This window comes from Hipposideros armiger, unplaced genomic scaffold, assembly GCF_001890085.2.
Source record: "Hipposideros armiger isolate ML-2016 unplaced genomic scaffold, ASM189008v1 scaffold_88, whole genome shotgun sequence".
In the NCBI taxonomy this organism is placed as follows: Eukaryota; Metazoa; Chordata; class Mammalia; order Chiroptera; family Hipposideridae; genus Hipposideros; species Hipposideros armiger.
The window spans coordinates 1,818,255-1,831,346 of NW_017731438.1; the positions used below are offsets into that span (position 1 = coordinate 1,818,255).

The 13,092-nt window shown below is 39.9% G+C and overlaps 1 protein-coding gene across 1 annotated transcript in view; it reads right to left on the minus strand.

Moving 5' to 3' along the window:
* Positions 1-565: 565 nt before the first annotated feature.
* TAF3 (TATA-box binding protein associated factor 3) overlaps positions 566-13,092 on the minus strand; it is a 168,341-nt gene continuing 155,814 nt past the window's right edge. Inside the window, exons 5-7 of the mRNA XM_019644555.1 lie at positions 5,996-6,251; positions 2,563-2,669; positions 566-1,795 (exon numbers count right to left, since the gene is read on the minus strand). Of these exons, the coding sequence (XP_019500100.1) occupies positions 1,681-1,795; positions 2,563-2,669; positions 5,996-6,251 (478 nt within the window). The 3' untranslated portion in view covers positions 566-1,680. The remainder of the gene's footprint in view (positions 1,796-2,562; positions 2,670-5,995; positions 6,252-13,092) is intronic.

Below are 13,092 nucleotides of genomic sequence, written 5' to 3' on the forward strand. Positions count from 1 at the left end.
CTAGTAACAAGGAGGGCAATGAAATTCTACACCCTTAAAAGGGCTACTCCATTCCCACTGATTTGCAATTTAACATTCAAGGCAGAAAACCTCATTTCTCTAACAAACCTCATTTCTCTAACCACATAATATATCTTAAAATATGACTAATTTGTACACTAACATCAATTTACTTGGCATTAAAAAAAAATCACAATTTCTATTAATATATTTGTATTAGGTTCAAAGCCCATATTCTAGCATTTAAGATATCCATTACACTGGCCCAAATTGGGATTACTTCAAAATCAAGTAAAAGTCCATATTTATTCCAAAGTTGCTAAAATATGCTAATAAAATTAAATTTGATGTTTTACATTAAAAATAAAATATTTGGTTTATCTCTCAGACATCTATATAACATATAATAAATAGTGGGCAGTATAGTAATAGAATAAAATTTTGTGATACCCTGAAATTTGATGAATTTTCTTAAAAAAATTCATAATATTCTTCATTTCAGCCTTAAACCACAATATCAATGAAATAGATTTTTCAGAAATAAAACAATATAAACACAAAATGCTACAGTATATATATATATATATTTTTACTTTTGGGGAATCTACATGTCCTTTTAATAAAAGTAAGTCAAAGAAATTTACAGGAACAAAATAGATAACAATTCCAAATCATAAACTATAGATTTAAATTGTCGTGTTTCCCTCCTGACTGCTGGGGCCCTTTCCCCATGTTCTGGGCCCTGTGTGGGTTCAGCTCAAGGCAGATGGCATTTTCTAGCCTCCTTTGTTTATGTAACAGCAGGAATCACAGACATGGCTGAAATCACAGATTTCAGAGAAAGCCTGAATTAAACACGATAAAAATTTAAAAAATAACTACTTCATAAATATTTATTATTTACATGAGGGGAGATCCTCTAGTCTGAAGGTTTTTTACATAAGTTTATGAAATGTATAAGCAGTGAGAAGAACGCCAGCAGTTTGAAGAAGCGCAAGGTGAGAATGCAACCAAGACAGAAATTACGTGAGTCAACAAAAATAATTTGCACGAAAGCAAACAGGACATGATAGAAACTTTTTTCTTAAAAAATATAAGGTATTTCACAAAAGCCTGAACATTTTCCATGTTAGTACTAAAAACGGGAAGGAGGGGAAGCTTCGTATATTTTCATCACAAAAATATCTACCAGTGCTCCAACTGGAGTTCTCTCTTATGTTGTGACGATTATCTCACTATAAGGGAAAGAGGCTGAAAGCTGTATACAGACTACCGACGTCATCTTCATATCACAGTCAAGGCAGTTTACACATCATCTGTTCACCTAATATGTTCGTGAAAAGGCCCTTTGAGAGAATAAAGAAAATCAAAAGGGAAGATTATGGTCTTTTTGTTAATAATACTTGTCACTGGTAACAGGAAAATGGAGGCATGGCAGTCCTCACGCCACAGCCCTACTTGAGTTTCTCTTTGATCACACTGTCCGCCGGTGGCCGCAGGCCAGTCTGTTCCCGAAGGGATGTGTCCAGTGCAGATGGTGTCCTCTTGTCCGTGGCCTTCCGAGATTCCCCCTCCGCGGCAACTTGGTGTAGCCCGGATGGCACAATCGCACCGAGTTCCCGCCACGAGGCAGGAAGGGCGCCCCGAGCCCATGCCGTGGGGCCCCGCAGGAGACCGACGTCAGTGCGCCCGATGCTTTCTCTTTTTGTGCTTTTTGTCCTTTTTCTTGTTGGAACACTTGGGACAGAACCACTGCATCTCTTCTGGTGGTGCGGCCATTAATCCCACGCAGGGCCTACATATTCAAAAGAAAGATTTCGGATACACACATTACATGTATCTCTTTAGGCTCTTTTTCTTTCTATGTTTTTAAATAATTTTAAATAATTAAATGAAAACTTGAGTCTATGGCGTTATTTCCCAGAAATCCAAGCCAAACAGCTCTAATTTATGTAGCACTTTTGCTGGGCAAGTAGATGTTACATTACATAATGCCCCTTTTATAGGCTCTAGTGGAGAAATTAATTAGTTCATTTATCCTCTCAGCCAGGACTAGTATAATTCTTCTGAGTAACAGCTTTGTTTTTATCTTATAGCTATCATATATCATGTGACTAAATGGATTTCTATCTTTTTATATCTGATATTTTAAGGATAAAATGAGATTATTTGCATAAATTTTGGTAGCATTTCTTCAATTGCGGGGAGCTAGTAAAAAAACCAGATAAACTGTCTCTTTATTTCTGCAATTTATGACATGTGTTCAAAGGGGTTACCTCAATGTTACTGTCAAGCTTGGCAACTCTTATAGAAAATATCTCCTTTTTTGTTTCTCAAGGATATATAAGTTAAGCAAAATATTCAGAATTTAGGCTGAATAACAATAGTCCAAAGACTCTTGATTTTTCCCACTGATATTAATTACATGTTACTGGCTCAGTGATTTGGCTTCGTATGCTGTTTGTGGGACAGTAGTCGAACTGGGAGAAAAGCCAGGATGGACCCAGGTTACTCATGGGCTCTGTGGAGTCCTCCTCTCAGGGCCAAGTTCAGAGCACTCACCAGTGGTACCAGTCGTCACAATCGTCACACCCGATCATGGGACTCCCGTCATCAGGCTTGTCGCATCCTGGACAGATCCAGATCTGATTTCCCGACTCATCTCGGATCTGAGATGTTGTGTTTTTTTGTGTGGGGGTGGGGGGGAGTGGGGAGAAGGGGGAGGGACAGAGATAGAATGGAGAAAAAGAACCAAAGAGAGGGCAGGATGAGAATGATCACTTAATACTGTGACTCTAATACACCGACAAGTTTAACTAATGAAAATCCAGTAGTTAATTCATTAAAGCCACGATCATGGTCATCACTCTCCTGGGATCACGTGCCACAAGGAACAGCTACTAAGTGCTCGGTGAGAAGACACTTCTATTGAGTATTTTAAAGTCTCTTTTGGGAGTCACAAAAATGAAGCATTTTATGATAATTTCTGTGAACAACATGACCTTTAGCCACCCTTATCTGAAGAAATGCTGTAGACACAGAAGCTCTTAAAAATCAGGGTCTTGGGCCGGCTGAGTGGTGTGTTGGTTCGGAGTTACACTTGCGATGCCAGCTCTGAGCAGCAGGGCCCCGGTTCAGATCCCACATGAGGGCCAGTGATGCTGCGCCCTCTACAGCTAAGATGGTGAACAACAGCTTGATCTGGAGCTGGGCTGCTGTGAGTTGCCAGCGACGGCGTAGGCTGCAGTGGGGCTGGCCGGCAGCTGGCGTGTGCTTTCGTGAGCCACCTTGAGTGGCCATCTAATGGCCGGCGAGTGACTGCCTCACCCAGGAAGAGCGCAATGATAATACCAACATGGACCAAATGAAGCGACGTCTTCCACAACTAGACTGAAGAACAAAAGGACAGCAACTTGTCTGTTCTCCTTCCCCGATTCCCCAACGCTGCTCACCTCCCCCAATTCTCCAATAAAAAAATCTTAAAAAAAAAAAATCAGCATTTTTATGGCAGCACCAACAGATGCTTCTGAATGCTCGAGGGCTCCCCTGTGTCTGATCCTCAGTCAGCATTGCGGGCACGGAGTGACTGCATACCCCAAATGGGCATGCATCAGCTTATTACTTATTAGCCAAACCCTTCTCCTGAACTAGCTGATAAGATCAAGGATATAAAAGAGTTGTTACTGAGTAACTTTCCATTCCCCTTATGACATTTTCAGCAAAGTACAATCACTAAAGGGCAAATGAAATGAGCGACCTAGCAGGACAAAGAGCTACATATTTGAACATTATTTTGCTACAAATGTGTGTGCTCTGGAGTTTATTGAATTTAGTAGTTCTAAAATAAGGAGCATCCCTAGTTGTTCCACTTCCTCAAATTCCACATTAACCAGGCCAACTTGGAAGAAACAATGCTATCATAGGTATTTGAAAACAGCGACCACTGAAAGCTAATTTTCACAATGACACAGCAGATACTTTCATTCAGCTTATTTTGCAAGGTATGGGCTCTTCCTTTATTTTTCAAACACAACAATGATTAGACATGCAGAAAAGAAAGGACTTTCTTTGTGCGTGATGGGTGTAGGGGGTAATGTGTTTCACTCTACCTATCTGCCACTTTCAAAAACATCGCTACAAACACAAACAAGTTGCTATGAAAGCTTTCTAAAGGAATCTGTGGGCAGCTCCCGCTCTGACTTGGCCCTCTCTCATATCCAGGGGAGAGCGCCACCAGTTACCACGGGCCAGCTGTCTAGGGTGAGCATCCCATGCCGAGGTGGCCACGCATGGCCAGGCCCGCTGCAGGCTGACCTTTCGTGAAACTGGAAGGCTGTGACTCTGCGGCTACACGAGAAATTTGCCACAGCATCCATAATAACCAGCACCGAACACTTGACAATTTATTCTTTCAAACATCTACTTCATATAACCATCCTAAAACAACCCTGGGGGAGGTTAAGAATGGGAAAAATGGAGCTAAGGGAATGTAAGTAACACTATTCAAAGTCACACTATTAGGTGGCGCAGAATCAGCTATTTTGTTCGACAGTCTGTCTTTCCTCCAAAGCACGTATCTTATCCTCGGACAGGAGGCTTTTCATCTACATCTATGCAAATCTGATCCACTTCCAGGGACTTAGCTCAAAAATCCACCGGAGAATCAGAAATTTTCAGGCTAGTACATACTATAGTAATCATCTAGACCAGGGGTCGGCAAACTGTGGCTCGCAAGCCATATGTGGCTTTTTGGGTATGTTTCATCTCAAAAGTTTGCTGACCCCTGGAAGAGCCAATCCTGTCCCTCACAGCAATTTAAACATTATTCGAGAGCCATAAATATATTTTTACATAATCACCATTATGTGAATAATATTCTTTAAAAACTTTATAAAGGAAACAATGATAGTTTTATTTTCATTTTCAATTTTACTTCCGAGCTACATGTATGTACCCAAAGAGCCGCATGTGGCTCGCCAGCTGCAGTTTGCCGACCCCTGGTGGCTCTTCCATCTCAAAAGTTTGCTGACCCCTGATCTAGTCTAATGCAAACCCCTACCTAGTTACAGATGAAGAAACAGAGGCTGTTTCTTCCTGATCATCCCACCTTCGGGTGATGTGGCCTCAGTTAAACACTGATGGCAACTATCCTGAAGTTAATGTGATGATCACAGGTTTTTCTGTCACATCTCCTGTTTTTGTCTTGAATTGCTAATTTAATATCTTTCTGTTAATTTTTCATGTCTTTGTATCCTCTCTCAATACTTTTTTTTCTTCTTATCCTTTGTATCATTATAGTGCCGCAAAGAGATGTATTGTTTGCGTGATTTATGACTCTCATGAACCCTAACCCACCACTTTCCAACCACATCTATTCAGAAAGACCCGAGCCTTCACTAGGCTGACAGATCACAGTCCACACATTTGGTGTCACAGCAGTGTCAGTGGCCAAACTCACTTCACAAGGTGAGTTCTGCTGTCTGAAAACACGCTCAGCTACTCAGGGAGCTCTGTGGTCTGGAAGTTCATTTCCATTCTGGAGGTTAGCCAATGAAATGCCATAATTAGTGCTATTACTCAGAAATAGCGGCTGGCCCATCAGAGCTGCGTATATGGCGCAAATTATACTCTTAAGTGAACAATATAATTGCTTGGTCAAGAAAGTCAATGTGGGATTTAAATATCACTCTTCCTCTCTGTATCTATACATTGATATTGTATATATGTATATAGTCATATTCTAAAACAATATAAAGAAAAACATGCTTTGACATTATTTATGGACACTATATATATCAGCACTGTCATCTAATATTTCTCAGCCAAAACCTCGAAAATGCAATGAAAATACCTTTCCTGTCATAAAGAATTGCCTCTGAAATTCAATAATGATACATAGGATACTGCTTTTTTAATTGGAAACACTTTCATGATAAAAGAGTATAAGCTCTGAAGTGACTTTTTCTTAAATATTAAAAAAATAAACGTAGCATACCACGTAATTGCTGACCGTCTCCGTGACCACGCTCCGGACCGGGGCTTTGGAACTTCCGGCTCCAGAGATGGCGGGGGACGGAGAGGGCATCAAAGCAGAGGCCACGGGGGACTGTGCCAGGAGCGGCAAAGGCACGGGGGCCGGGGTGACATGCACAGGCAGAGCGGCCGGGGCGGGCGCTGGTGGCAGGGTCTTGGGTCTATTCAGAGAAGGAGCTGGCTTAGCCTCCGGCGCTGTTACCACTTTGCTGATGACACTGTCAACAAAAGAAAGACAAGGGAAAGTCAAAACAGGGCAGGTGAATCAAACTAAATATTTTAAAACATAATCACAAAATAACTTTCTTCTTCTAGCAGCAAAACACTTTTTGGAAAGAGAGAGTCCAGAGGTGGCTACAGACCTCAGGGTTCAAGGCTCCGCCTCTCAACTTGCTCAGAGTCGCAGCCCTGGAGAAACGTAAAGCAGCAGGGGTGATGTGTGACTCCCTGGGAGGGAAGGTGCAGCACTCACCCCTTTCCCGGAGATGTCACCAACTAATAATTAGAGCTGTGTCTTCACTAAAGGTATCTTATTCATAGAACTCATGGAAGCAACATGCCTCAGAGTCAGGGTACCTGAGTCCAAATCCTAGATCTGCTAGAGGCTAGCTATGTGACCTTGGGCAAGTCATTTAAAAACACGATTCAGGAGTGTCTATAAGAAGTTATACATTATACCACACACTTTATATATATCATCTCATCCAGTCCTCACCACAGCCTCAAAGAAGTCACGGCGATCCTGTTTTATAGAGGAGGAAACAGCATTAGAGGGAAAGGAATTGGGAAAATGGGAGGCAGGCTTTCAACCAAGGTCTTCTTGATTTCACAACTCTGTCCTTTTTTAAGTTTCTTTATTTGAAAACAAAACAAAACATATCATATCATTTCAAACATGGAGAAAACAACCTAACAGTCAGCTTAGTCACAGATAACAGATGGCAGCCCTTTTGCCATACTTGCTTCAGCTCTCCCTCCCTCCTCCACAAGTAATCACTGTCCTCACGTGGGCGGGCATGTTTTTGTAACTTTGTTCTTTGTACTTCTTCCGCCTTTAGAGATACCCATAAGCACTACTGTCTGATGTTTCGACTACAAAAGCAATATCACACTAAATTTATCCTTTGTAACTAGCTTTCCTCATTTTTTTAATTGAGGTATAATTGACATATAACACTGTGTAAGTTAGAGATGTGCTGCTTTGATACATTTGTGTTGCAATATGATTACACCAGTGGCCTTAGCTAACACCTTTATCATACCACATAATTATCATTTCTTTTTTGTGTTGAGGAAAGTTAAGATCTCGTCTTAACAACTTTGAAGTTTATAAGTATTGGCTATAATTTCTATGCTGTGCATTATTAGATCTCTAGATCTTATTTATCTACTAGTTGCCCGCTTAGTTTTAGTTCTCTTGCTTTATCCATGTTAATACATATGATCTATATTATCTATTATAATTGTTAAATTGTATTTCACGGTGTGTATGAGTCAAAGGGTTTTTGTCCAGTGCCCCACTGAGTGCAGGACATATTACCTCATAAATGTTACATGCTACCTGTAAACATGTTCAAGAATTTCCCCAGGCTATATTCCTAGAAATAAAGTCACCGGGTCACAGGGTATGCACGTTCTCACCTTCACTAGGAATCCCAAGCTGCTCTCTGAATTGACTGCACCAGCCTATCACTTTCTACTCTTCCACACTTAACTTTCTAGGCCTTGCTTTTCTGATCATCTAAGTGGAAATAAATATAGCTGCCTCTGGGGGTCCTAGTGAGACCCTGAATATAGAGAAACATGTCATAACTATGTACTGATGAAAAGTGTTAGCACCAGAATCCCAGTCATGGCTGTTGCTCTTTTTTTGGTTTTGTTTTGTTTTTGTTTTTTACTAGTTTCAGGTATACAAAGCAATGTAACAGTTAGACAGTTACACCCCTCACAAAGTGATACCGGCTGTTGCTCTTGACAACCCCTGGTACCATCATTACCAGTCCGCATGGTTCTACTTTATCAAACCACCTCCACTAAAAGCATTGATCCTCTGCTACCCTGATCACGAGTTTATAAAAGATTAAGTTATCGCAAAAATGCCATCGTTATGTAAGCAGATCATTAATGCTGTCTAATTGCTCTCTGCTTGTTTCATGCAAGTGTGCCGCCTTGCTAACTTGAACACAGCCAAAGACCAGAGAATTTAATGGAGACTGTTTGCGTGGGAGACACTTGATAAATGCTTACCATAAGTAATAGTGAATACTTATCAAACACGTACTATGTACCCCACTCCTCTAAACACTGGAAAGCCAGGTGCATACCAGGCACTGTGCTAAATGTTTACCTGCCTTATCTCACTTGATCCTCACAACAACTAAACGAGGTAAGCACTGTCATGATTTTCCTTTTGTAGATGAAGAAACCCAGGCACGGAGAGATGAAGTACCTTGCACCAATTCAGACCACTGTGTGGCAGGGCCAGGATTTAAGCCCAGGCAGTCTGATTTCAGAACCTGTGATCTTAACCTTTATACTGCATAGACTCTCGAAGCTTACTGAATGAGCTCTGCCTTCCATATATGGGGGGAGCTCAAAGTTATTATGGCAGCTATATTCATAGGACAAGCTCCTTATTTTTATGGTTAGACTAAAATTTTAAAACACACTATTTTTTGGAGGCAGTTTCCCATAATGGTTTAAAACATGGGTGCTGGAACCAAAACTAAAGCAAAAGCAGGAACTTGGACAGGTAAGTAGAACACAGATGTTTTACTTGAGGGCATATGCACGTAAGGTGAACCTGATCTTTGGTTCCGATAAAGAGCACAGGTTTCAAAGCCCAGGGCCTGCCAAAGGGTAAGGTCTATAGCACTCCTCCCCACAGTAAGGACTCACACAGGATATCCTAATTAGGTGAGGATGAATCCAAACCCAGGTATTCTCAGCTCTGGAGGTCCAGGACACTGCATTTAAAGTCATTTAGACTAGTAATATGCCCAGTACCCAGCACTAATCATCTTGAGAGGAAGTAACTTAAAATCTAGGCCTCATATTACTAATATAGATACTTATTTAAGAAAAAGAGCAGCAGATAATCAAAGATAACCACACATACAAGGAGGCAAGGTAGCAGCATCAGGGAGAAACAGAAGAAAGAACAGATTGTATAAAGAGACCCATAAAGAAGATGGATACTAGAATTATCAACTACAAAACAACTCTGCTTAGAATATTTAAAAAATAAGAGGCAAAGCTTGAAATTACCTGTAGGAAAGGCGGTTATAAATAGTGACCTAGTAGATCTAAAAAGAACATACCTTCTAGGAATGAAAAATGCAGTAAATAAAATTTAAAACTCAATGGATGGGAGAACTATAAGCTGAATAGTAAGACAGAAAAAATTATGTAGAATGTAGCCTGGAGAGACAAAAAGAATACAATAAAAAGGTCTAATTAGTACATGTTTAGTCATAATTTTAGAAAATGAGGCAGAGGCAAAATGTTAGAAAGAATATCAGAGACTTCCACAGAACTGATGAAAGATACCAATCCACCGACTTAAGATGCCTAACAAATAACAGGCAAGATAAATAAAAAGAAATCTATACCTAGACACATCAGAGTGAAACTATAAAACATCACAAAGAGAAAAGTCTAAAAAGCAGCCAGAAGGAAAAAGGAATAATTACTTTCAAAGAAACACATAGACAGCTGACTTCTCAATAGCAATGATGAATCTAGAAGACAGTGGAATAACATCTTCAATGTGTTTAACAAAAATAAGTTTTGTCTTTGAAAGCATCTTTTAAGAATAAGGATGAAATAAAGGCATTTTCAGGCAAGCAAAACCTGAGGATTTGCCACCAGTGGACACTTTGTAAAAGAAACTCTAATGTAGCAATTCTCATTTTTACATTCTTAAAAATTACTGAGAAACCCAAGGAACTTTTATGTACATTTTATCTGTGACTATTTAATATATTAAAAATTGAAATGGAAATTAAAACATTATTATTTAGTAATTCATTTAAAAGTAGCAATAATAAACATTATATGTTAACAGATAACATATATTTTTAATGAAAAGTAAGTATGTTTTCCAAGACAAAACTACTTTTTGAGAAAACTGGAAATGTTTTATATTTTTCCAAATCTCCTTAATGTATGCATATGTAACTGGATAAGGGAGAAGTATTTTAATGGTCTTTTCAGATAATTGTGTACATTCTCCTTTGATTCTCCAAAACGCAACAAGTGGCAGTTTCTTAAAAGGTAGTTCCAATATACAATCTGTATCAAAAGCTTTTCATATTCTGTCACATGAAAATCCATTGATCTGTCTAGCATGTTGAATGGATAATTTACTCACGCATGATTTTATAAGTCATGCATAGGTCATTTGGAATGTTGGTTGACTGAATTATGCAGATCTTCCAAATATTGACACATTTTATTATACAATATTAAAAAGTCAACTTGTAATGGTATGTTTTCCAAGATTCTAATTTTTACTTATAAACTTGAATTTTATAATTTATACAAATACTCTCAGGTCTTTTCTTTAAAATAACAGGCTCACTGTGTTCATTTTTGAGAAAATGTTGGCCAAAAATCAAAGCCTGAAAAACCTTTGTTTGTGAATTGTTCTCTTTTCTTTTCTTAAAGATTTTATTGGGGAATTGGGGAAGGGGAACAGCACTGGGGACTCAGGGGCAGGGGAACAGACAAGTTGCTGTCCTTTTGTTCTTCAGTCTAGCTGTGGAGGATGTTGCTTCACTGGCCCAAGCTGGCACCATCATTGCGCTCTTCCTGGGCGAGGCAGATCAGTCGCCGGCCTCTGGACGGCCGATCATGGCGGCTGCTGGCCGCTCACGCTGGCTGCTGGCCACACATGGTAGCTTATGGCAGCCCATTGCAGCAGGGGACTGTAGCCTATGCCGTCGCTGCCGACCCACAGCAGCCCAGCTCCAGGTCGAGCTGTTGTTCAGCATCTTAGCTGCAGAGGGCAGTGTCACTGGCCCTCATATGTGGGATCCAAACCGGGGCCCTCGGGCATCCCAAGCCAGTTTTTAACCAATGTGCCATGCGGCCAGCCTTCAATTGCTCTTTCAAGTAACTGGTATTTTGTGAGAAAAGCAGCTAGTTCAGCTTGCAATTTAAATAATCACAAATGCTTATCCTCAAGCCAACTATCATATTTTAGTGGGAGTAAAACCGTCTTATGAGTACTTCCTATTCATTACTTGCCACTTCCTCATACAAACTATTAGAAGGGTGCACATCCCACGGGCCTTTGCACCACACTTTGAACACCTCTGTTCTAAAGGAAGCCCTTCAGGACAGGGAAGGGGATCCCATCAGAGGGTCTGAAAGTGATAAATATGTTGGTAAGGTTAAACAGTCACTGACTAAAGAAAACAATCATAATATGTTGTGAAATTATAAAAAAGGTAAAAATATATGGAAATAACAATATGTAAACCAGTAGGAGGTAAAGAGAGCTAAAGCGTTCTAAAGTCCTATTATCTGGAAGGAGGTAGAAAGGCATTAACTTTAAAATGTGGCAATATCTAGGGTAACCATGTAAAGATTAGGAATAAGGAATATGTATAACTTCTAAATCAGCCTGGAGAAAAACAGAATGATAAAAAATAACGAATCGATAGAAAGGGAGAAAGGAGAGAAAAAGAAACAGAACAGTAAGACAAGAAGAAAGTCCCAAATAAGGTGGATTTTAACTCAAAATATCAATATTTAGACCATGTAAATGGTCTAAATGATTCGGTTGTCAGATTGGGTAGAACAATGAAACCCAACTCTGCTATTTGTGAGCCTCATCTAGCAAATAGAAGAGGCTAGGAAAAGAGGCATCAAGTATTATACAAAAAAGCATCACACTGCTTAAACAGATTTTAATGCGAGGATTACCAGAGATAATGAAGGTTATCACTTCAGAATGATAAAAGGTTCCAATGTGCAGGAAGATACAACAATCTAAAATTTGAATGCACCTAAAAATACATAAAGCAAAACTGACAAAGCTGTAAGAAACAGATGTATCCACAAGTATAACTGGAGATTTCAGCATATCTGTCTCTCTGCAACTGACAGTAAGCAGTCAAAAAACCAATAAAGATATATATAGGTTTGAACAAAGTAACAAAAATAACAAAACTGTCCCAATGGACATGTAAAAGCTCTGTGTTCAACAAATACAGAATACTCACTCACTCATCATGAATACACTGAAAAAAAAACTGACCAAACAAGTTTTACACGGCTGAAGAACTGAACAGTTTGTACGCTATTTGTTACCCCTGCTGTTATTGGTAGTTCTTCAAAGGAACCGGAAGCCTTCTCATTTCTGTTTCCTCAGCATCTAACACAACAACTGGTGCTTAGTCGGCACCTTAGAAATCTGACCATATTTGACTAATCAAACAAACAAAGCAAACAAGTAAGCCCTGAAGATAGTGATTTCCTAGATGAAATGATACATCGTTTATCTAGCCAACAAAAATCACAGGAAAAAATTGCACAGGAATAAGCACTATGATGTGGGAAGAAAGAAGGGATAAAGAACAGGTGAAGGAAATATGGGGTCTCAGTGAAAACAGAAGAAGAGAGAAGAATGCGAGCAAGTGAAGGAATCACAGATTGAGGTTAGGAGCCTGGGAAAAGCCCAGGCATGTTCAGTGCTGGGCTCATGGAGGTGATTGCAGGGAGGTGGAAAGAGCAGGGAGAGAAGAAGGACAGGAAGCAGGAAACAGGTTTCTGATCTACTGTGACTAGAGGCGGAAAGAGCCTGAAAATCTAAGATATCAACAAGAAGAATTTATTGGAGGGAAACATTTTCTATCTTACACCTCAGAGTTGATGGGTAGGACTCAGACAACTACCGTATTTGCCGGTGTATAAGACGATTTTTTGGCCCTGAAAAATATGCCTCCAAGTGGGAGGTCATCTTATACGCCAGGTACACTTCAGATAGACTGCCCATAGTGCTTGCCCCGTGCCATAGTGGCCTCCCGATGCCCGCCCACTTCATTCCACATA